At 39.3% G+C, this 26460-nt stretch overlaps 1 protein-coding gene across 2 annotated transcripts in view; it reads left to right on the top strand.

Moving 5' to 3' along the window:
• The window catches only part of LOC148359055 (ETS-related transcription factor Elf-2-like), a 34970-nt gene extending 13425 nt beyond the window's left edge, over nt 1–21545 (top strand). For both annotated transcript variants that reach the window (XM_088344057.1, XM_088344058.1), the window contains 5 exons: nt 10518–10637; nt 12707–12790; nt 14558–14750; nt 14848–15063; nt 18632–21545. In XM_088344057.1, coding sequence (XP_088200183.1) covers nt 10518–10637; nt 12707–12790; nt 14558–14750; nt 14848–15063; nt 18632–19136 — 1118 coding nt within the window. In that variant the 3' untranslated portion in view covers nt 19137–21545. The remainder of the gene's footprint in view (nt 1–10517; nt 10638–12706; nt 12791–14557; nt 14751–14847; nt 15064–18631) is intronic.
• Nucleotides 21546–26460: the final 4915 nt, after the last annotated feature.

Here is a 26460-nt window from a genome sequence, read left to right as displayed (position 1 = left end):
TTGGCAATGTAGTTGTGCCTTGCTGAAGCAATCACAACTAATAATAATAATATCTCGGGGGATTATAATAGTTGTGCTTGCTTGGTTCTGTGGGGGGACTTGCGGGGCCCCGGTGACTCGTATCGCTGACAAAAGACAAGCCACAAGAGTCCCGGTTGGGCCGGAATTTTTGGTACATGAATGGTTGGGTTACTCCAAAAGCTCTGGGAGGAGATCCCCGTTAAATTTCGGCGGAAGAAGATAGATATAATGATAATAATAATATCTCGGGCCCTGTGCTTACAGCACTTGGCAATGTAGTCGTGCCTTGCTGAAGCAATCTCAACTAATAAGAGACCCCCGCCCCAACCTCACATTCCAGCAGTATCATTCACGTAACATATCATATCTGATTGAGTTAAAACACAATATTCACTTCACATGTTTTGACATTGTTTGATCATTTTCTGACATTGCGAAACGGAATTCTGACCAAACATTGAATACTCCACACTTGATCACTTTGGATTACATTTGGATTACACCAACCCCAAGTATGCTACTGAAAGACAAAATAAACGATATGAATAAAGTTACTACAATTTATTTAAGATAAATGAGCAATGTAACATTGTATAAGAATTGAAGGAAACCAAGGTTAGGTAGTTACTCGTAGTCCTACCAAAAATGCCCAAATTTTATCCACGTGGCACAACGTAAGCAAAAATAAAGCTCACATGGCAGACAAGATATGCTCTTTTGTAGTTTACATTAAGAGGATATTAGATACCCAATAATGTTGCAAAAACGTCAAGTGTTCACTTAAAATTTCCAGCAAATTATATGATCTGTTGTGTCCAAGTTCAAGATTTACTTGTTTGAATTGGTAATGTACAGGACTGTCTCAGAAAATTAGAATATTGTGATAAAGTTCTTTATTTACTGTAATGCAATTAAAAAAACAAAAATGTCATACATTCTGGATTCATTACACATCAACTGAACTATTTCAAGCCTTTTATTATTTGAATATTGCTGATTTTGGCTTACAGCTGAAAAAAACTCAAAAATCCTATCTCAAAATATTAGAATACTTCCTCAGACCAAGTAAAAAAAAAATTTTATAACAGCAAAACTAACTAAATCAAACATTTGAAAATGTCCATTGATGCACTCAGTACTTGGTTGGGAATCCTTTTGCACGGATTAATGCATCAATCCGGCGTGGCATGGAGGCAATCAGCCTGTGGCATTGCTGAGGTGTTATTGATGCCCAGGATGCTTCGATAGCGATCCTTCAGCTCATTTGCATTTGTAGGTCTGGTGTCTTTCATCTTCTTCTTAACTATACCCCACAAATTCTCGATGGGGTTCAGGTCAGGGGAATTAGCAGGCCAATCAAGGACAGTGATGCCATGGTCAGTGCACCAGTTACTGGTGGTTTTGGCACTGTGGGCAGGTGCCAGATCATGCTGGAAAATGAAATCCTCATCTCCATAGAGCTTTTCAGCAGATGGAAGCATGTAGTGCTCTAAAATCTCTTGGTACAGAGTTGCATTTACTCTGGACTTGATGAAACACAGTGGACCAACACCAGCAGCTGACATGGCTCCCCAAACCATTGCTGACTGTGGGAACTTCACACTGGATTTCAAGCAACTTGGATTTTGCTCCTCTCCAGCCTTTCTCCAGACTCTGGCGCCTTGACTTCCAAATGAAATGCAAAACTTGCTTTCGTCTGAAAAGCGGACTTTGGACCACTCTGCAACTGTCCAGTGCTTCTTCTCCATAGCCCAAGTCAGACGCTTCTTCCGTTGTCTTGAGTTCAGAAGTGGCTTGACCATGGGAATACGGCTATTGTAGCCCATTTCCCGGACACGTCTGTGAACTGTGGCTTTTGATACCTGGACTCCAGCTTCAGCCCACTGTCTTTGAAGCTCCCCCAAATTCTGGAAGGGGCTCTTCTTCACAATTTTGTTAAGGCTGCGGTCATCTCTCTTGGTTGTGCAGTGTTTCCGGCCACATTTTTCCCTTCCAACAGACTTTTTGTGGATATGCCTTGAAACTGCACTCTGTGAACAGCCTGCTCTTTGAGAAATTTCTTTTTGTGTCTTACCCTCCTGGTGGAGGGTATCAATGATGGTCCTCTGGACAGCAGTCAGATCAGCAGTGATTTAGTTTACTGAACCAAGCTGAGTGTTTTTAAGGCTCAGGAAACCCTCGCAAGGTGTTTCGAGTTAATTAGATGATTCAGGTGATTAGTTGAATAGCCTACTTGTGTACTTTTTCATGATATTCTAATATTTTGAGATAGGATTTTTGAGTTTTCTTAAGCTGTAAGCCAAATTCAGCAATATTAAAATAATTAAAGGCTTGAAATAGTTCAGTTGATGTGTAATGAATCCAGAATGTATGACATTTTTGTTTTTTTAATTGCATTAAAGAAAATAAAGAACTTTATCACAATATTCTAATTTTCTGAGACAGTCCAGTATGTATGTATGTATGTATGTATGTATGTATGTATGTATGTGTGTGTATATATATATATATATATATATATATACACATATGTATATGTGTATGTGTGTATATATATATATATATATATATATATGTGTGTGTGTGTGTGTGTGTGTATACAGTGCATCCGGAACGTATTCACAGCGCTTCACTTTTTCCACATTTTGTTATGTTACAGCCTCATTCCAAATTGTATTAATTTAATCTCTTATTTCAAAATTCTACACAAAATACTCCATTATGACAACGTGAAAAAGTTTTTTTTTTACTTTTTTTGAATTTATTAAAAATAGAAAACTAAGAAATCACATTTACATAAGTGTTCACAGCCTTTGCTTAATACTTTGTTGATCCACCTTTGGCAGCAAATACAGCCTCAAGTCTTTTTGAATATGATCCCACAAGTTTAGCACACCTATCATTAGGCAGTTTTGCCCATTCTTCTTTGCAATAAGTCTCAAGCTCAATCAGGTTGGATGGGAGACGTTTGTGCACAGCCATTTTCAGACCTCTCCAGAGATGTTCGATCGGATTCAAGTCTGGACTCTGGCTGGGCCACTCCAGGACATTCACGGAGTGGTTCTGAAGCCAATCTTTTGAGATCTTGGCTGTGTGCTTTGGGTCGTTGTCCTGCTGAAAAATGAACCTTCGCCCCAGCCTGAGGTCAAGAGCGCTCTGGAGCAGGTTTTCATCCAGGATGTCTCTATATATTGCTGCATTCATTTTTCCTTCTATCCTAACTAGTCTGTCAGTTCCTGGTGCTGAAAAACATCCCCTACAGCATGATGCTGCCACCACCATGCTTCACTGTAGGGATGTTATTGGCCTGGTGATGAGCGGTGCCTGGTATTCTTCAAACATGGCGCCTGGCATTCACACCAAAGAGTTCCATCTTTGTCTCATCAGACCAGAGAATTTTGTTTCTCATGTTCTGAGTGTCATTCAGGTGCTTTTTGGCAAATTCCATACGGGCTTCCATGTTCCATTTACTAAGCAGTGGCTTTCGTCTGGCCACTCTACCATACAGGCCTGATTGGTGGATTGCTGCAGAGATGGTTGTCCTTCTAGAAGGCTCTCCTCTCTCCACAGAGGAACGCTGGAGCTCTGACAGAGTGACCATCGGGTTCTTGGTCACCTCCCTGACTAAGGCCCTTCTTCCCCGATCGCTCAGTTTAGAAGGCCGGCCAGTTATAGGAAGAGTCCTGGTGGTTCCAAATGTCTTCCATTTACGAATAATGGATGCCACTGTGCTCATTGGGACCTTCAAAGCAGCAGAAAGTTTTCTGTATCCTTCCCCAGATTTGTGCCTCAAGACAATCTTGTCTCGCAGGTCTACAGACAGTTCTTTTGACTTCATGCTTGGTCTTTGTGCTCTGACATGCACACTCAACTGTGGGACCTTATATAGACAGCAGGGATGTGATTTTTCCGCTAATTCGCGGAATTCCGCTTTTTTTATCTCCAAAAATAAAATTGTAAAATTTCCGATTTTTTAAGTGGTAAAAAATCCGATTTCGTCTCTACAGCATTCCATTTTAGTGTTTCCGTAACTGATTGGTTGAAGTCTCCGTGTTGACCAATAAACGCGCTTGTTATAAAGGCATAGGAGTATGCCATTGTTCATTTCTCACACGTTTTTGCCGGGTGTTTAAAGAAAGATGTCCGTGATCGAACGCAAAGATGCTCCGCGAGTTAATGAAATTGATAAGATCGTAAAAAACAAGTTTCGATGGGACTGGTTAGAGAAGGAATTATCTACAAATGTTGGAAAGAAGACTGTGACGAATTTGTTCAGTGACTTTATTCGGAAGATCGATCGTGCCGGGAAAGCGCTTTGCATTTGGTGCCATGATACCTTTGACTATGGTGGGAGAGGTTTCAAAGCTCTTGAAAGTCACGCAAAGAGCAAAAAACACGTGAAAGAACTCCAGTCAAGAACAACAAATTATTCCATCGCTGGAAGTTTCGGTGCCCAAACGAAAACTCCAAAACTTTACGGCCTCCATCCCTTATTGACATCACAATCGGAAGCGGTAATAGAGAGACGTGATCCACCCCAAAAACCTGTACCAGTTGCTGATAGAGTCGTGAATTTTGAGGTAGGTGGTAAACTTTTCAAATTTATTTGACAGTTTTCCCCTTTTTTTCGAAAATATTATAACGTAATAAAAATGGCCATAAATATTTAACAATTACAATAATAGATTTTCATGTGTACATTACACCAACACTTTACTGTAGGGCCTATAATTATTATATTTTCATTTATCAAATATTCGGATACGCTGCTATTAAAAAAATAAATTATAACATTTAAAATATGATTTAGGAAATTTAAAAATATTATTAAGCCTATAAGTAATCAAAATTATTGTCAGTATTTATATTTTTTAAATTAAGTACTTGTATGATATTCTACCATGAACCCCAAAGCATGCAGAATGGACATAGCCACATACAGTTCTATCCAGACTGTGAAATATGCCCTAAGAGCAAGAAAGACCACCTCTGTCAGCCATTTTGGAAGGAAAGACATTCTGATGGATCCTGTGCAGTCCAAACTGTGCCTAAATCTGAGGACATCCTCCAAAAGGTACAGGGAGGAGAAAGATGCAGAAGCAGCTATGTTGTCTGCAAAAGGAACAGAACTTGCTGTGAAACAGGACACCCAAATAAGCAAGGCTGCCTCAAGAAGAACCATCAAAGCTGCACAGAAGCAGGCTAGAAAGACCCATTCCAAAGCAATGAAGTCTAGGAGGAAGTAGTGTTTGTGTCATGTGAATGGATTGTGCTCAAGAATGAACACTTGTATATTCCTGTAAATATGTTGAATGTTTTAATGAGTAGAAAACAATATTTGTGATATTAAGTGATGTTATAATTCATCTAGAATGTGACAGAATATATAAATTTCAGAACTTTGAATGAATTTCATGTTTCTGCATGGCCAGTGATTTAGTAGTTCATTGTGTATGCACATGACTCCGACATCTTCTGCTATAACAAAGACATTTGTGGTATGTTCTAATATGAGTTACTTTTCATTTGGTCATGATACAATTATTTGTTCATGAAATTTGAACTCTTCAACATGATTTATGTGTTAACTTAGTAATCACATTAGTTAGATATGATGATATTCTCAGTGATAGTTTTTAAAAGCAAAGGCAGTCCAATGTTTTTTGATGTGACTGATTTTGAGTTGACTTAAACTGTAATTTTATATGGGATAGTTCAATATACATTGAAAATTTATGCTGTTGTTTTGTCTATTTCTTTGTCATCTGAGTGCATTGAAAGTACTTAAAAACACGGAAAACCCATGAGCTCCGGGGGGCTTCGCCCCACTTGTCCCCCCACCAGGGCACTGCCCTGGACCTAGCTGGGTGCCCGCGGCCCCCAGACCCCCGGCTAATTTTCAGATAATTTCACTTTGGTCAAATCACATCCCTGAGACAGGTGTGTGCCTTTCCAAATCATGTCCAATTAACTGAATTTACTGCAGGTGGACTCCAATTAAGCTGGAGAAAGATCTCAAGGATGATCAGTGGAAAAAAGATGCACCTGAGCTCAATTTTGAGCTTCATGGCAAAGGCTGTGAATACTTATGTAAATGAGATTTCTTAGTTTTCTATTTTTAATAAATTCCAAAAAAGTAAAAAAAAAAAAAAAAAGTTTTCACATTGTCATAATGGAGTATTTTGTGTAGAATTTTGAGATAAGAGATTAAATTAATACAATTTGGAATGAGGCTGTAACATAACAAAATGTGGAAAAAGTGAAGCGCTGTGAATACTTTCCGGATGCACTGTATATATATATATATATATATATATATATATATATATATATACTGGACTGTCTCAGAAAATTAGAATATTGTGATAAAGTTCTTTATTTTCTGTAATGCAATTAAAAAAACAAAAATGTCATACATTCTGGATTCATTACACATCAAATGAACTATTTCAAGCCTTTTATTATTTTAATATTGCTGAATTTGGCTTACAGCTTAAGAAAACTCAAAAATCCTATCTCAAAATATTAGAATATCATGAAAAAGTATACAAGTAGGCTATTCAACTAATCACCTGAATCATCTAATTAACTCGAAACACCTTGCGAGGGTTTCCTGAGCCTTAAAAACACTCAGCTTGGTTCAGTAAACTAAATCACTGCTGATCTGACTGCTGTCCAGAGGACCATCATTGATACCCTCCATCAGGAGGGTAAGACACAAAAAGAAATTTCTCAAAGAGCAGGCTGTTCACAGAGTGCAATTTCAAAGCATATCCACAAAAAGTCTGTTGGAAGGGAAAAATGTGGCCGGAAACGCTGCACAACCAAGAGAGATGACCGCAGCCTTAACAAAATTGTGAAGAAGAGCCGCTTCCAGAATTTGAGGGAGCTTCAAAGACAGTGGGCTGAAGCTGGAGTCCAGGTATCAAAAGCCACAGTTCACAGACGTGTCTGGGAAATGGGCTACAATAGCCGTATTCCCATGGTCAAGCCACTTCTGAACTCAAGACAACGGAAGAAGCGTCTGACTTGGGCTATGGAGAAGAAGCACTGGACAGTTGCAGAGTGGTCCAAAGTCCTCTTTTCAGACGAAAGCAAGTTTTGCATTTCATTTGGAAGTCAAGGCGCCAGAGTCTGGAGAAAGGCTGGAGAAGAGCAAAATCCAAGTTGCTTGAAATCCAGTGTGAAGTTCCCACAGTCAGCAATGGTTTGGGGAGCCATGTCAGCTGCTGGTGTTGGTCCACTGTGTTTCATCAAGTCCAGAGTAAATGCAACTGTGTACCAAGAGATTTTAGAGCACTACATGCTTCCATCTGCTGAAAAGCTCTATGGAGATGAGGATTTCATTTTCCAGCATGATCTGGCACCTGCCCACAGTGCCAAAACCACCAGTAACTGGTGCACTGACCATGGCATCACTGTCCTTGATTGGCCTGCTAACTCCCCTGACCTGAACCCCATCGAGAATTTGTGGGGTATAGTTAAGAAGAAGATGAAAGACACCAGACCTACAAATGCAAATGAGCTGAAGGCCGCTATCGAAGCATCCTGGGCATCAATAACACCTCAGCAATGCCACAGGCTGATTGCCTCCATGCCACGCCGGATTGATGCAGTAATCCGTGCAAAAGGATTCCCAACCAAGTACTGAGTGCATCAATGGACATTTTCAAATGTTTGATTTAGTTTTGCTGTTATAAAATTATTTTTTTTACTTGGTCTGAGGAAGTATTCTAATATTTTGAGATAGGATTTTTGAGTTTTTTTCAGCTGTAAGCCAAAATCAGCAATATTCAAATAATAAAAGGCTTGAAATAGTTCAGTTGATGTGTAATGAATCCAGAATGTATGACATTTTTGTTTTTTTAATTGCATTACAGAAAATAAAGAACTTTATCACAATATTCTAATTTTCTGAGACAGTCCAGTATATATATATTAGTGTGTGTACCGGAGCCATATCCCCCTAGTGGGAGGTGGCTAGAGTCAAGAACACATTCACATTTTTGAAGGCGGGGATTCCCAGCCCCCTCGATTACCCATCTGATGTTTTGCAACATCTCGATGAGAGTCATTAGGTGACCATACCCCCCCAATTCCAACCCCTAATGCTAAGCCCAAAAAAGAAAGCAAAGGGTAACAATGTTGAAAGTCTTGGGTATGACCTGGCTGAACCAGCAACGTCCCAGTCTCAGGGCGAGCTCCCTACCCCCAAGGCCACCGAGCTGAGAAATATCTATCTATCTACCCTGGTCATATGCCGCGAGAGGCGTGACTGACAGCAAGTAAACGCATACAAAAACAAAGAAAATAAAAAAAGGGAAAAAGTAGCAAAATGCACACACACACAATTTTTTGGATTATAGGCAACCCAAATGCCCAACACCCAAACAAGTTGTGCACCTCGGCATCCAAGTTGGTCATGCTTTCATCCCTCCAGATGAAACGGGACAGAAAGCAGCCATGTCACTCAGGTCAGGGTGACACAATACACTCTTCTGTTGAACAGCTGGGCCCGACAGCTTTCACTGGTTTACCCCAGCCACATCATACAGGTGCCCTCCCCATCCCTTGGAACACGTCTTAACATCCCACTATCCTTTTACAGGATCTCTCCACTCATTCCTATCACCAACAAGAGCTCTAGCTTCCACTATATTTAGACCTTTTTCCCGCAGTGCACTTATAACACCATCCATCCACGTCAATTGCGGCCTTCCTCTTGTTCTCCTTCCATTTATTTCCGCTCTGTAGATCCTTTTCAACATTCGCTCCTCTCCTTGTGTCCAAACCAACCGAGTACTCTCTTATCCAGATGCTTGCTCAGTTCCACTACTACTCCAGTTCTGTCTCTCACAATTTCATTTCTCAATCTATACAATTTTGTCACTCCTAACCTACTCCTCAAACACTTCACCCCAAAAACATTTAATTTCCTTTTCAAATCTGGGTTCAAGCTCCATGTCTCTGCACCATTTAACACAGTTGGCACAATCACACTCTCATACAGTCCCCTTTTGACATCCATACTTATACTCTAGTTGCTCCTCACTCTTCTCAGAGCACCCAGAACCATTCACTCTGTGCAATATCTCGCACTCCATTCCACCAACTGCAGCCAAATCACAACCGAAGCTTTCAACTTCTTCCAGCACCTGTCCATGCAACCTCTTTTCTAACGCCATGCCCACTCCATCACGTGAACGCTTCATCACCTTACTCTTCCCAACATTCATACATAAGTTACACCTATCACACACTCTTCCAAACTCCATTACAAACCTTCTCAATGATTCCTCAGAATCAGCCACAAGCGCTGGTCATCTGCAAACAACAACTGACTTATCTGCCACACCGTTGAATTCTGGGTGAAGTGCTTAAACAAGTTGAAATTGTTGCCATTGCCAGTCTTTTTTTGGCAGTCTGACTATAGATCACGTCATTCAGTGAAGAAAAACAAACAAACAAATCTGCTTAAAAATGACGCCAACACACCTGCTTGATATAGCATGGTCATGGGAAGCGTCACTGCCCTGTACTGGTTGCCACTAAGAAGACTGGTGCATCAGACCAATCATGGGAATTACGGCTTTTTCGAGAACCGGCTTTTTCAGCGCCCAAACAGCTCCTCAGATATTTTCCTAATACATTATCAATAATAAAACATTGTGCACCTATTAATTAGTAATTCATTTGAAAATATTTTCTTTCATAGCAATCCATTGTGAACTTTTAGCCTACATTATTCAAACTTTCAAGATGTTTCTTCTAAGTAACATTCGAGTCATGCAAGAATTCCTGAAAAACATCTCTGGAGTAGGTGGCTCTTGGGCCATGAAACCTCACATCTTAAAGGATAAGCGACTGTGGAAGATACAGCAACAAATGAACTAATTCAATTCTCTTGAGTTCCTAGAGAATCAAGGTGGGGAATGTTCAACTGCAGCCTATATGACATGATACAAAAAGTTGATTAGATCAGTGCTTTTAACCAATAGGTGGTGCTGTTGCATAACTGGTAAAGCTAAATCCAAATGAAGGAAGTATTTTGCGAGACCGCACAGGCACACCCAACTAGATAGTGGGACAGTTAACTACTGGTGTTGGAAAAACACTGGGTTAGATTGTAAAAAACTAACTGGATGCTAATTGCTCAGATCGGTCATTGCAGTTCATGGTAATCCCTACATTGAGTACTAAAACCTCCAACACACTTAATTCATTTATTTGGAGAGTTTGTATTTTGAATGTCATGGGACGCGGATTTTCGTGACGACGTTACACTAGCACAGGCTTTGTACCGGTGCTTGCTTTCAGCCAACATAAACGTTTGAATATTTTGTTAGGATGTACAGTGTAACAGAAAACATCTCCACACCCTTACATGTTTACCACCGACCCATTGTCATGCCTGTGTTTTATTACCCTTGTTTGTTGAAATAAGCGTACATAGTTTTGGTGGTATTCGAGAATGATTTTTTGGTTTTGCTTTCAAGCTGAAGACGTGATGATGGAGACGGTAGTGGAAGTTTCCACTGAGTGTGGACCAATCGAGGAAGAGGAATCCTTTCCCATTCCACCTGATTTTGAACCTGTTTTCAAAAAGAAGAAGGGAGGTCAGTGCCAAAATACTGTTAACTAAAACAATGATATTACATAGAAACACTCTTTCTAAAGCTTGTAATAAATTTGGAATATTGCATAGATTTTCACATTCATAACTGCTATTTAATTGAAAAAAAAGATGTTCTGCTGTGAGAAGTTGCAAAAGTGAAATGCCAAGAAAAATATCATTGTGTAGTACAACATACAGATTGCAGAATGCACAGATTTTTTTGCTTTTTAAGAATGCTTTTGCCTGTATTTAACCACATTCAAATTAATCTTTAGCTTTATGCTAATGTGTAACTTTATTCGCGCCCCTCCCTAGCATTATCACAGTTGTGCCCGCGGGCACAAGTAGATTAATTATAAATTGATGTTTCATTAACAGGTTTATGAAATAAATGATTTCGGGGTTGGTAACTTACTAAGTATGTCCTTAAGACAGGGTTCTTAAACTCATTTTACTTTTGGGCCACTGAAGTTGGGGTGTATGTGAGGCTAGGCCAAATTGTCTTTTCCAGAAGAAAAGCTCTGATAAAACATTCAACTGTTCTCAAATATATTGTTTTTAAATTCTGCTAAACAAAGTCAGGTCTAAAAAATAAAAATACATGAATAGTTAATATGAAAATATATCAATCAATCACTAATAAATGAATATACATTTTCTGTGGGAGGTACTTACATTAAGGGGACAGTGTGTAACATTTTACCAATAGACGAGGGCAAAAAGGCACAAACTACTACCAAAACAGTATCAATGTTTTTATTCAACTTCTATTTTTCTGCCCAGCCTTTTGCAAGGTTTATAGATCTTTGGGTACTTGTAGCAGCAAAATGGTGGACAATATAGCGCGCAACTGATAATAAGTCACACCTAGTACATTTTTTAAAGGAAAAAACATTTCGTACATACATAAGCCGCACCTGACTATAAGCCTCATGTCCTCCTCACATTGAAATATTCACAAAGATAATACACAGAATGAGTTTTAATAGTAAATGGTACCTTAACCCCTTAACATTTTCACAACCCGCCGACGGGCTGCTGGACTTTTGATAAACAAATGTCTTAACCAGTCACTGAAATATGTCGTGCCACATGTCATTGGTAAGCTTTAACTCTTGGAATTAAAGATGCATGACCATTTCAAAATATACTCATCAGAGAGACATCACAATCAGTCTGAACCAAACACTCAAACTATGAAGCTGGCGTAACTCAACATTATGTCCCCTGGCCGTCTTCAGCTTCTTTGAATGTCCGCAAAATGTCTGTTACAACAATGACAATTCAAAGAATCCAACCGTGTAAAATACACGATAAGGCCAACAAATAGAGAAAAAAAAAAACCCTAAAACATTTCTGCTGTGTTCGACGTTGCTTCTTGTAATCCGTTCGTTTTGCCACATTATTTCCCTTTAACAATAAAACAGACTTGTAAAATTATTTCCGATATGGTAGTTAGCCCTCCCCTTATGATTGAGACCTTTTCAATGATGAGGGTTCTTTTTATGCTAATTTTATTCATGCACAAATTGCGAAGTTACATTAAACTTGCGTCTTCCTCGACACATATATTACACCTGTCTCACTCTTACTTAGACTGCTCCGGTGCCCATTGGCAGGCCAGGCCGTTAGAAACAAAGCCCAAAATAGCCGCAACATTGCATACGCCGCTGGGTTACAGCATGTGACAAAAGTCGCAGCTTGTTCAGAATTAAACGGTATGTCAAATAAATCTAAATTTCTTGACCTATAAGTATTTTAAAAATACACATTCTATACATACATAAAATATATATGTTAATTCTACCATTAGAAGGTGATAAATAATATTCAAAGTCCCTTTCAATCTTCATATTAAGGAAGGGGCTTTAAACTATTATACCGTGGGCCTCAATATGCCCCCGTGACGAAAGCTCGAGACCCGTGCTGTTAGGACATCATTGCCTACAAAAAGGTTGTACAATAATAAAATTAGTTTATAAATATGATAATTTCATAAAATAACCTTGGAATTTTTCTTTTGCCTAAGAAATACGGAACATTTACAAAGTTTTGTTTTTCAAAATAAAGGTGGACGTAAGACAAAGATGCATCAGCCGACATCCAATGGTTCCATAGAACTGGGTATTAGGAAGCGACAAAGGGAAGGAAAAGGTAAGAAGACTTGTTTTTATTTTAATTTTAAGACATTGTTTTTAAGTCTATTTACAGAGACGGACAACAACACAAAATTCCTGAAAATGCAAAAGAATAAAATAAAGTTGAAAATATTAACGCTTAAGTGCTATAAATAATGATAAAATGCAAAAAAAAAAATTATTTAAAAAAAAACATGCAAAAAAACAAAAACAAATTAAAAGCAAAAGGAATCAGCAATCTCTAAAATGTAAAGCTTGAATGCACTTTGTTTCGGAGCAATCAATATCATTAGAATGAGTCCAAATTTGGCATTTTTTCTGCTTTTTATCCATACAGTACTTATTTTTGTCTTCCATAATAAACTTCTTCATTACTCAAAGCTTATAGAGCCTTTTTCGTGTTTGTCAACAAGTGTGGCATATTGAAGCTGAGGGTGCATTGTTGATGCAGAATGGAAGAATTCATGTCAGTTTATAGCAGATCATCGACACAAAAAGATTTTTGCTCATAGGAACAGTTCAAAAAGAAAAAGTATGCAGCAAGACAGCAACTTTAGTCATCAAAGTCAACAACAAAAAACAACCTTCTTTTGATCGGCGCTGGAATTCTTCCTTTGATGGTACTAGAAAATCTGGGGTAAAAAAGGCCTGTAAAGTGCTTAAATTTGATCATGAAAAAGTTTACGAACGCTGATGATCCCGAGAGCAAAGAAGTCTTCTGCTGGTTCGAGAGCGTTCTCCATCCGGGCACCGGTGCTGTGGAATGCTCTTCCCCCTGAGATTCGATCTGCAACCTCAGTGGAAATGTTTAAATCTAAACTTAAAACTCACTTCTACTCCATTGCATACGAATAACCTACTCCTCTTGTCGGTTGAAAATAGTTTGTGTAATATAGTGTAACAATCTGTGAAGCCCTTTGAGACTCTTCGTGATTTAGGGCTATACAAATAAAAATGACTTGACTTGACTTGACTTGATGAAATCTTAGATCTGTGTTTACCACGCAGTAAATCAGTTTTGCTAATATGCATACACTAATTAGTGCTTTTCGGCCAATTTTAAAGTTTTCGCTGGCATTTTGAAACCAGACCATGTGTAACGGAGTGAATACCCTTCAAAATATAAATTGAGTAATTCTAAAACTGATGTAAAGGTGGGTTGTGAAGTTAAGTAACAAAGTTTGAGCACAGGGTTTTACAGGTCTTTGAAATCCTGAAAATGCTTGAATTTTAATAAAATGCTTGAATTTTGGTCGAAGTGCTTAAAAAAGGTTTAAATTGTTGCGTTTTTTCTTGGCAGTCTGATTTAATAGACCACAGATTGAATTAAGAAACATAAAAAAACTTTGCTAGAAAATAACGTCGACATGCCTGCTGTGGTGGCTTCGCTTTTGTTTAAAGAAAATATTTAAACAGGCATTAATCAGTTTCACTAATATATTTGTGATTCACTCAATGTCTAAAAATCACATGTCTTGATAAATGCACACCTAAGATTAAAAATCACATATGTAAATCACAGATATATTTGTGGCTCTCTAAAATACATGATTCACACTGGATTTCTTAATTTAATGGTACTGGAGACATTGGAAAATTGGTTTTGAAAGTTCTTAAAAATTGTTTGAATTAAGCCATGAAGATTACAAAATCTAATTTTTTAGTTGTTGTTAAATGCAGGGCATACAAAAACGTGTTTAAAGCAAACATTCTTGTGTCTTCAGGTAGACATTGAGTAAATGATAACTGACCTTAGTGTTTTGTATGTATTCTTTTCTTCTAGGCAATACGACCTATTTGTGGGAATTTTTGCTGGAGTTGTTGCAAGACAAAAACACTTGTCCTCGATACATTAAGTGGATGCAGAGGGAAAAGGGCATCTTCAAATTAGTAGACTCAAAGGCAGTATCCAAACTCTGGGGAAAGCACAAGAATAAACCTGATATGAACTACGAAACAATGGGGCGAGCTCTGAGGTTACCTTTTTGCTTGACTTCCTACATCAATTGCATATTTCCAAGAACTATCTCAAACATGAATTGTTTTAAAAGTGATCTTTTTTTTTCTTATCAGATATTATTACCAGCGTGGAATCCTCGCAAAGGTGGAGGGTCAAAGGTTGGCTTATCAGTTCAAAGATATGCCCAAAAATATTCGAGTCATTGAAGATAACGATGAAGGCGAAGAAAGTGAAACTGCTCAGGGTCCAGAAATCCTGGGCTCTAAAACGATTGCCTACCACCCTCAGCAAACCTATATTACAATTATCCCGAATAACGCCACAAACAGGTGCCATTAAGTTTATTTTTCTCATTGAATTTGCATTTTATTTCTCAGAACCCATGCTAATATCTTTATTCTAAATTTTAAAAATATAATCTCACATTTACTCAATTTGAATTTTAAAAAACTGTTTGTCTAATTAAAGACAAAGTTGGGCACGGTCTACTACAGGGGTCAGCAACCTATGACACGCGTACGGGCTAATCAGTGGCACGCCAGCGCACGGCAAAAAAATTATTTGTTTTTTTTTTTATATGTGCATTTTACCTGAAATTTAGACATTTTCAGTTGCGCGCCATGTTGTTTAGAGGCTTCCCTCCTCTTCTGCCTGTGTGTGTGTGTTTCTGCGCGACGGAGAGGAGAGGAGGAGAGATTCGTGTTTCATCCAGGCCACAGAATTCGGCGTGCGATGAATTAATCATAACAGCTCCCCTGGGGTAAAAATCTCATTCTTTCCAGCCAGCGTGCACAGATGACTGGTGCTTTTGTGGAAAAAAAATTACTGTTCTGTTTGTGCATTATGTCTCGAGCGTTCTACCTCACACATCAAGTGTCAAACGTCATTACGAGATGAAACATGAATTCAAGTGAGTGTCTGACAAGGCGGAGACATTAAAACGCGTTGTGTCCAGGTATGGCAAACAAACACAGATCCTGTAAACCTTTGTCACGCCACCACTGAAACAAGCTATCACATTGCTCATTGCATAAAAGAGCACGGAAAACCATTTACTGAATATATTAAAGAAGTTTGTGTGTGTGTGCATGCGTGCAATGTTCAGCGGTTATTTTTGTTGCACTTATTTTCAAGTAGCCTTCTGCCTTGATGCTGTTATTTCAAGTCTTGATATTTTCTGTAATAAGATTTCATTGATGAATGGTGGGGTGTCGGTCCATATCACTGTTTTTTTTTTAATTGTAGTTCATTGTTGATGAAGAATGGTTGATTCTGGGAGATTCTTGTGGTAAAAAGTTGAAGTCATGGATGCCTACAGGCCTTTCCACATGTTGCCTACATTCATCTTTTAGTTTATTGATGATCAAGAATAGTGGAAGATAATTTGGTCAGTTATAAGATTTCAATGTATATCCATGTTTCATATTTGGACTGAATTGTTGTGCAAGTCATTAATCTTGGTGTGGCACACTGATTTACAAGTAAATTTGAAAGTGGCACTCCACATCAAAAAGGTTGCTGACCCCCTGTCTACTAGAACATACAAACAATATCAATGAAATCGCATGTGACTTTCATTATAGTTGGAAATTAAATTTGTTCGAAATTAAAATAAAGTACAGTAATCCCTTGATGTCTACAAGGGTTGTATTCCAAAAACATCCTGCGATAGTTAGTGTTGGGAATAATGCCTTTATAATTAACGGCGTTATTTTATTCAACAACAGGATAATCTAACCATTACTTTTTCTGCTGTCACAACGCCCTTATTGTTACTGACGCTCAGAACAGTGCATTACTTTGGCTACTGAACGGCGGCGTGTCCCCCTTGGCGCAGAATTTTTCACGAAGCGTTACCTTTTCAAATCATGTCACCATTCAATATTCAATATACAGTATAGTTGGATAGCAATTACAAATGCGCAAAAAGAAAAGGCAAATGAGGGCGGAGTTGAGAAAGCAGCCAACTCATGTCGATTGCGGACGAAACCGCTTTATGAGCCGGCTCTTGGAAGTGAATGAATGGGGCCGAAACCCTACCAATTGACAGCTGGTTCCTTCTCTTCAAGACGCATTTTTTCTCTTGTGATTTGTGGGGAATTCTGTGTTGTTGACTTTAAATTTGTTGAGCATAAAAAAGGTTGAAACATTTTTGTATTTTATCATTTTTGTGGATTACAAAACATTTTAATAATATTTCCCGTGATTTTAGTTATGAACAAGTTTTGTAAACGCATCAGGGAGCCTCTAGGAAGAACCAAAGACTCGCCTGTGTCTCCTGAGCAGGTTTAGCGGTCAAAAAGGTCCTACTTTGTTGGAAATATGAAGCTTCTTATTCTGTTTAGCCAACCAGAATGCAGAACACAATGCGCGATTGAAAATCCACTAAGAACTGAAATCGCTATGAGTATACTGCGAGACAGCAAAGGGATTACTGAACCGAAAAATCCGGACTACCAGACGCTACTTTTTTTGCTAGATTTTAAACTCTGCAGCTTTAACAAAGGTGCAGGGGAACATTTTGCAGAGCAATATTAAACACCTACAATGTAGACCAATAATATTAATGAGTTAACAGAGGTCAAATTAAATAGTACGATGTTTCTCAACTTCCGTTATTGGAAGTCAGTACTAACTCTCATCAACATGGAAGATACTATAAGCAAAGCGATTGATGCAGTGTTTAAGTTAGAAGTGATCACCCTGGCGATTTTAGGAAATCAAGCTGCCGCCCCTAAACCTAGCATAAATGGATCAATGAGAAGGTGTAGGCGCCTGCAGTAAGAACTATGTATTCATATAATACATGACAGGAGCACAACCAGGCGGCATGGCGGCTGAGTAGTAAGCGCTTCCCTGGCACACTTCTGAGGTCATAAAGGTTCAAATTCAGCATTCAAGCCTTCCTGTGCAGAGTTTTCATGTCATCTCTGTGTATGGGTTTACTCTGGATACTCCAGTTTCCTCCCAAGTGATTTAGAGAGCGGCTGGCTAACTGCACGCAAGCTGCACTCTAGCATCCGGTATCGAATTGAGCCAGGTCTCTAATTAATGTAGCGGTTTCCCCACAAGTTGTCGCTTCACGTCATCCGTTACATGGGTAATGGAAATGGTGTTAATAGCCTTTATATAGCAGTAAACTGGACCTGCAGCCTCACTTTTAGGTTTGCTCTGGATGTTGTCTCAGTCGCTTCACCAACCCAATAATAGTTCCCGGAGACCCGCTGGTGTTCACCATTTCTTTGCGCTCTTTTGACTTTCCTCGAAGTCTGATTTAACTGATCAATTTCTTTTTGATGTTACAAGTCTCTAAAAGCCTTAGAGTTGCTTCTCAGTTTGTTTTGGTTCTGAGACAATGACTTGTGCACCCACCCGCCCATGCTTTTTGGGTGATAGCATACACAGCCTATCACAGTCGCACACACAAGCCGTCACGCACACCCAATACACACACATAAAATCTGCCCCCTATTCTCATTTGCTGTGTGCTCTTTCTGACCGTAATGATACATTGATATCAATGAAAATAAAGACAATTCAATTCAAAATCTGCAAAGCATCGAACCAGCAATAACTGAAGCGTAAATATTGAATAAGGTTCTGTCAAACCTCACATTTGAACATGGACTAATTTCTCAGGGCGTCATAAATGTTTCCAGACGTCATTGTGTTTTTTTTTTTTTTTTTTTTTTTTTTTTTTTTTTATAGAGCGCATGTGTTGTGGAAGAGAGCAGCTTGCCGTTTTCTCCGGTGCTGCCATGAAAAAAGAACTACATCGTATTTAAAGTGTTTGAAAGTATCAGATTGTAGTCTGTAATTAATGGTAGTTGTCTAGACTTAGGTAGTCAAAATCTTGAAGAACTTGTTCTAATTATTGAATTTTTCTTTCCTCAACAGGCCCATTCGTGCCATGCCTGTGGTAATGACCAACTCCCTTGGCCAAGTGACTGTAAACTCTTCCCCCATCCTAACCACAAGTGCTGGAGCCCCAGTTACAGTAGCTAGTCCGACCCCAAAATTGGTCATTCAAACTCTACCTACTGTGCTTCCGTCTTGTTCCAAATCAGGTGAAAAAATTACAATCATTACCATCCCTGCAAACCAGCTCGCCACACTCATGCATGGCAACGCCTCAGGGCAGGTAACGCAGCTTGTACAGGCTAAAGCTCTCAATACACATCTTGGACACGCTGTAACAAAACAAGCAACAAACCCTACCGTCCGAATGACAGCAGGCACACCCGTACCACAGTTTACCCTAGCTAAACCACAGCTTTCTTTACAAGTCCAAAGTCCCACTGAGCTAAAGCACCCCCCCAACATCCAGACACAAGCAGCCCAATCAGAGGTTTCATCGCTCTCTAATAAGCCTGTCATTTCAGAGAAAAGCCCAGCTTTCTGAGGAGTCAAAGCCCTGTCGACATGTGTTTGGGAGGAAAAAAAATAAACTGCAAATGCTGGAATGGAGCATGAAATGGAATGAAACTGATATTTGTACAAAGTAAGGTCAAATGTGGACTGCCTTAGATTGCAAATGAAGCGACTAATGTTTGCAGTTCCTGCAAGTATTTTGTAAACAGTGATGTACAAAGCATTTTGATACACAGCGGGTATGGTTTTTGGGCTTGGTGGTTTGATGTCATGTATGTTTAATTCAGTTTTTGTCAGAAGACATGATACAGCATTTTTTACTGCAATTTAAAAGGAATTGAGAAGATATATCCTAAAAGAAGTGAGATTAGTCCTCCACATACGAAGAATAGTTACTATAATTTCTGTTATTTTTTATTTTACCCAAAAATAACTAAAAACGAAAAATGGAAGCGTCTTTATATATTATAAACTCAAATGTTAAGAATTATGTTGGTGGGTAATGGAAAGAATGGTATGGAGGGGTTGAAGCATATAACACAGAAAAATGAAAGCCACATTTTGTCATATTTATCTACAGTGATAAAGTTGCTCATAAAATTTTATAGCCCCCTACAAATTTTAGCACGGATGTTTGTATTATTGTGTTTGTACCACAATATTTATTTTTCATCAAAACAAGAAAATCTACAAATGATGCAATGTGATTGTACATTGTGATACTCAAAATAACGATCTGTATCAGTATTGTCTCACAACGCCGCTGCCCATCATTGCCAACGTCTGGTTCATATCTGCAGAGCGGATCATGCAGTACAACGAAAAGCACCGGGGACCAGAAAATGATGGTGCTGTATTTTTATCAATTTAAGATGCTTCTCCTGGTATAGGTAACCATGTAAACTAGTCCTAAGTTAATGATGTGGGGGAGCAAACCCCGACCCCCATAAACTGCCTGGAGAGGGAGACTCCACAGGAAGTAGTTGTCCTATGACACTGGCAGTTAAGGGAGCCGTCAGAATGAGTTATGAACTAGATCCACCTGTTGTGAATCATTCCTTGGTGTAGTTCATTTTGGGCCACTACATGGTTCTGCCTCGCCACAGGTACCAAGTACTTTTTTGGTGTCTCGTTTTCTATTAAAAGGTCGCATAGTACTGTGGCTTGACAATCATGCAAGGGCCATATACTCCCTCTTGTGGTCAAACCAGCGACCTACACTCGTCAAATTGGCTTATTTTTTAGTACAAACAACACAAAGGATAATACGTTAAAAACTTGGTTTGTTTGGCTTGGGGGCGCAAGAAGTTTTCTTCCTTGGGCATGACGGAAAAAAATTTAGAAGGACTGCTGTGTTGCGGGTGTGTGTGTCTTTATATTTAGTCATCTCTTAATCGTCCTAAGACCTTCAAGTGTGTGGAAGTATCCTATTTGTAGCTCATTTTACCAATTGGCATGCTCAACGACCATGAAATTTTAGTAATTGTCATGGAAAGAGATTGATGGTATATGCCTTTTGTGAACTGCGCACGCGCATTCCTGATTGACATGTCGAATGTGCGTAAAACGGGATGTGAACGAATACGATCTCAGCAAATTGCATCATTGTGTCTTCTGTATTACCAAAATCATTTCGATGGTTATGAAAACATTTCGTTAATTAACAAAAACTATTGAATGCTAATAATTAAATACTTGCTACGTTTTTGTGTGTGCTCCCGGAGGAGTCAGTGTCGATTGTGGCTCGTGTTCCGGTTTTTTCCCCCAAATGTTCTTTTCATTTGTGTTTTGTGAACAGTAGTGTATGACTTCTTGGCATAATCATTATTTGTTTTCAATCATCTGCCGTTGGAGGTCGTAGTTTCCCGTTTCTACGGATTTGGGCGAGCGGAAGGGTCAGAGCTCCTGCGGAAGTCTGCACATTCTCCGTTTATGTTTTCTTTTTTTTTCGTTTTGTATGAAAAAAGACAGAAGGCTTGATAGTACACGCCTCTGAATGGCTTGCTTACTGTGAGCCCAAGCTAGTTGGGTCAAATTATCGAAATCTTGAAAAAAATCCAAGAGAATGCCGGCTTATTGTGCTACCGATGTAAGCACTCAACTCCGTAACACGGTCCCGGAAAGCCACAATACCTTTTTTTGGGGGGGTCGGGGGGGAGTAAAACGGTTCTCTTTCAGCCCTTCTGGGACCGTTGAATAAATTTAAACCCACACGTGTCAAGTATAAGGTCATATCAGTAAATATCAACACCCATTGTATAACAAACTTAGTGTCCTCCTTTTTTTTATTATTATTTTTTTATACTTACAGTATTTGCTTGGCCTGTTGAGTGCGTACATGGTAATGGACATGGTTATGTGTGTGTGTGTATATATAATTATGTGTGTATGTATATATAATTATGTATGTATGTGTGTATAATATATATATATATATATATATATATAAATATGGGCAGCACGGCGGCGCAGTTCTGAGGTCATGGGTTCAAATCCAGCTACCGGACTTCCTGTGCGGAGTTTGTATGTTCTCCCCGTGCTTACGTGGGTTTCCTCGGGCCACTCTGGTTTCCTCCCACATTCATAAAACATGCATTTTAGGTGAATTGGCCGGTCCAAATCGTCCCAAGGTGTGGATGAGCGAGCGAGTTGTCTATCCCTGTGAGCCCTGCAATTGCCTGGCAACCAGTTAAGGGGGGCCCCTGCCCACTGCCCCAAGATGGCTGGAATGGGCTCCAGCACCCCCGCGACCCTACTGAGGATAAGCGGTGCAGATAATGGATGTATGGATGAGGATAAGCGGTATGGCTGATGAGATGAGATATATATTTGTGGATAATATATATATATGTTGGTTTAAAATCAAATAATTGCCTGGACCGTTGAGTGCCTACATGGTAATTGTGTAATTGATGGGGACTTTATGTGAACATTAAAATTACCAATAATTACAACATTGTCCGCATAAGTTACTAAGTCTGTTAACAGTTCAGAAAATTTAAAAAAATTTGAGTATGGTCCAGGTGGGCGATACACAACAACTAAATAAATTGGTGTTGACATTAAAGACCTCATAACAAGTGCTTCAAACGTTTTAAAACTAGTAGGGGTATTAGGAGTAAATTTCAACTTATCTTCCGATATAAGAGCAACACCTCCACCTTTTTTGCATGCTCGTGCCAAGTGCGAACTCACAAAGTTAGGGGGATAAGCCTAATTTACAGGGATCAGAATTTTCCGCGGATTTCCGCTGTTTTTGAACCCCAAAGGCATTCCGTCTTTTTCACTTTTTCTCTTGCGTAGCAAACAAATTCAAAATCCGACTGTCTCACTCTTTCCTTTATTGCTCCGGCGCACCCTGGCGGCCGTTAGAAAAAATGGCCGCATTGTCGCACAAACTGCTGCAGGGACTGAACTGCATTTGAACTTATCTTGCAGTATTTACAAAAAAATCAGTTATGTGGGCATATTATTTTAATCTTCTAAAAATGTTACTTAAATGATAAATATAAGCATGGTTTTGGACAAGTAAATTGCCTAAAACCCAGGTTTGGTGGGGGGGGGCTCCGCCCTGGTTTATTCCTGGACGCTGGCTATTTCAGCTGAAAATGAAAATCTCCATTCTGATCCCTGAATTTAACACTACAAACTGATTTGGTTTTAACCAGGTCTCACAAAGGCCAATAAGGTTAAGATTGTGTTCATTAATATGGTCATTGACAAGTAAAGCCTTGGAGGCTAGTGATCTAATATTTAGAAGGCCAAGCTTCAGCACTGTGGACTGAGCTGAAACATTTCGCGAATTTTGAACCTTAATGGCAACCTTAGTGGTAACCTCCACAGGATTATACTGCCGGTCCTGGGTCTTGTGCCTTGCATGACGGCAGATGCGGCCCGAATTCCATACCACAGGAATATTTTTACAGGTGGAGTAGCAGGATGACTATTGGTAGAAAATAATGTTATTTCTTCTCCCTCCTCACCTAACAAGGGAGAAACAGTGGTAAGAAGCACAGAAGAAGATGCTATAGAAGAGTACAGATCAGGGTGTATGGTGCAGTCAATAGAACGCTCTAAACTACAAAAACTATGTGAATTGCATGAATCTAGCATAGCGCTAGTTAGCTCTAGCGTTACAGACTCCACACCCAAGGTTACAGGTTCACTAATCACCTGTGACCTGGCCTGCACTAGTGTACCCTGTCATGGAAGGCTTATACAGTAATCTATATTTTTAGAAAGAGTGAGAGCACCTTCCCAGTAAGGGTGAAGGCCGTCTCTCCTCAGAAGGTCAGGTCGGCCCCAGAAAGCAGGCCAGTTATCCACAAACCTAAATCCCTTCTGATTGCAAAAACTTGGCAGCCACCGATTTAGCAGACAACCTCTCATCATTGCCTCTCGCAGGCAAGGGACCAAAGACAATTACTCGATGCCGAGCACTAGCCCTATGTATATATGTTTGTGTGTGTATATATATATATATATATATATATATATATATATGTATACACCCCGCAACCCTACTGAGGATAAGCGGTGCAGCTAATGAGATGATATATATATATATATGTGTATATATATTTATATAATATATGTATATATATATATGTGTGTATATATATATATATATATATATATATATATATATATATATATATACATACAAACAAATCCCTGTGCTTGCATGGGTTTTTTATATATATATATATATATATATAATGTTTTTGGGATGTGGGAGGAAACCCACGCAAGCACGGGGATGTGTTTGTATGTATAATATATATATATATATATATATATATATATATACATAATGTACAAATATATATACAGTGCATCCGGAAAGTATTCACAGCGCTTCACTTTTTCCACATTTTGTTATGTTACAGCCTCATTCCAAATTGTATTAATTTAATCTCTTATCTCAAAATTCTACGCAAAATACTCCATTATGACAATGTGAACAAGTTTTTTCTTTTACTTTTTTTGAATTTATTAAATATAGAAAACTAAGAAATCACATTAAATAAGTATTCACAGCCTTTGCCATGAAGCTCAAAATTGAGCTCAGGTGCATCTTTTTTCCACTGATCATCCTTGAGATCTTTCTACAGCTTAATTGGAGTCCACCTGCAGTAAATTCTGTTGATTGGACATGATTTGGAAAGGCACACACCTGTATATATAAGGTCCCACAGTTGAGTGTGCATGTCAGAGCACAAAAGAACTGTCTGTAGACCTGCAAGACAGAATTGTCTTGCGGCACAAATATAGGTAAGGATACAGAAAAATTTCTGCTGCTTTGAAGGTCCCAATGAGCACAGTGGCCTCCATTATTCGTAAATGGAAGACATTTGGAACCACCAGGACTCTTCCTAGAGCTGGCCGGCATCTAAACTGAGCGATCGGGGAAAAAGGGCCTTAGTCAGGGTGGTGACCAAGAACCCGAAGGTCACTCTGTCAGAGCTCCAGCGGTCCTCTGTGGAGAGAGGAGAGCGTTCTAGAAGGACAACTATCTCTGCAGTAATCCACCAATCAGGCCTGTATAGTAGAGTGGCCAGACGAAAGTCACTCCTTAGTAAAAGGAACATGGAAGCCCGTCTGGAATTTGCCAAAAAGCACCTGAATGACTCTCAGACCATGAGAAACAAAATTGTCTGGTCTGATGAGACAAAGATTGAACTCTTTGGTGTGAATGCCAGGCGCCATGTTTGGAGGAAATCAGGCACCGCTCATCACAAGGCCAATACGATCCCTACAGTGAAGCATGGTGGTGGCAGCATCATGCTGTGGGGATGTTTTTAAGAAGCAGGAACTGGCAGACTAGTCAGGATAGAAGGAAAAATGAATGCAGCAGTATATAGAGATATCCTGGATGAAAACCTGCTCCAGAGCGCTCTTGACCTCAGGCTGGGCCGAAGGTTAATTTTTCAGCAGGACAACGACCCAAAGCACACAGCCAAGATCTCAAAAGATTGGCTTCAGAACCACTCCGATAATGTCCTGGAGAGGCCCAGCCAGAGTCCAGACTTGAATCCGATCGAACATCTCTGGAGAGATCTGAAAATGGCTGTGCACAAACGTCTCCCATCCAACCTGATTGAGCTTGAGACTTATTGCAAAGACAAATGGGCAAAACTGTCTAAAGATAGGTGTGCTAAACTAGACTTGAGGCTATATTTGCTGCCAAAGGTGGATCAACAAAGTATTAAGCAAAGGCTGTGAATACTTATGTAATGTGATTTCTTAGTTTTCTATATTTAATGCATTCAAAAAAAGTAAAAAAAAAACAACTTTTTCACATTGTCATAATGGAGTATTTTGTGTAGAATTTTGAGATAAGAGATTAGATTAATACAATTTGGAATGAGGCTATAATATAACAAAATGTGGAAAAAGTGAAGCGCTGTGAATACTTTCCGGATGCACTGTATATATATATATACTGGACTGTCTCAGAAAATTAGAATATTGTGATAAAGTTCTTTATTTTCTGTAATGCAATTAAAAAACAAAAATGTCATACATTCTGGATTCATTACACATCAACTGAACTATTTCAAGCCTTTTATTATTTGAATATTGCTGATTTTGGCTTACAGCTGAAAAAAACTCAAAAATCCTATCTCAAAATATTAGAATACTTCCTCAGACCAAGTAAAAAAAATAATTTTATAACAGCAAAACTAAATCAAACATTTGAAAATGTCCATTGATGCACTCAGTACTTGGTTGGGAATCCTTTTGCACGGATTACTGCATCAATCCGGCGTGGCATGGAGGCAATCAGCCTGTGGCATTGCTGAGGTGTTATTGATGCCCAGGATGCTTCGATAGCGGCCTTCAGCTCATTTGCATTTGTAGGTCTGGTGTCTTTCATCTTCTTCTTAACTATACCCCACAAATTCTCGATGGGGTTCAGGTCAGGGGAATTAGCAGGCCAATCAAGGACAGTGATGCCATGGTCAGTGCACCAGTTACTGGTGGTTTTGGCACTGTGGGCAGGTGCCAGATCATGCTGGAAAATGAAATACTCATCTCCATAGAGCTTTTCAGCAGATGGAAGCATGTAGTGCTCTAAAATCTCTTGGTACACAGTTGCATTTACTCTGGACTTGATGAAACACAGTGGACCAACACCAGCAGCTGACATTGCTCCCCAAACCATTGCTGACTGTGGGAACTTCACACTGGATTTCAAGCAACTTGGATTTTGCTCTTCTCCAGCCTTTCTCCAGACTCTGGCGCCTTGACTTCCAAATGAAATGCAAAACTTGCTTTCGTCTGAAAAGAGGACTTTGGACCACTCTGCAACTGTCCAGTGCTTCTTCTCCATAGCCCAAGTCAGACGCTTC

Source organism: Urocampus carinirostris, chromosome 9 (assembly GCF_059441175.1).
Source record: "Urocampus carinirostris isolate Australia breed hairy pipefish chromosome 9, RoL_Ucar_1.0, whole genome shotgun sequence".
In the NCBI taxonomy this organism is placed as follows: Eukaryota; Metazoa; Chordata; class Actinopteri; order Syngnathiformes; family Syngnathidae; genus Urocampus; species Urocampus carinirostris.
This window is presented reverse-complemented; position numbering and strand designations above follow the sequence as displayed.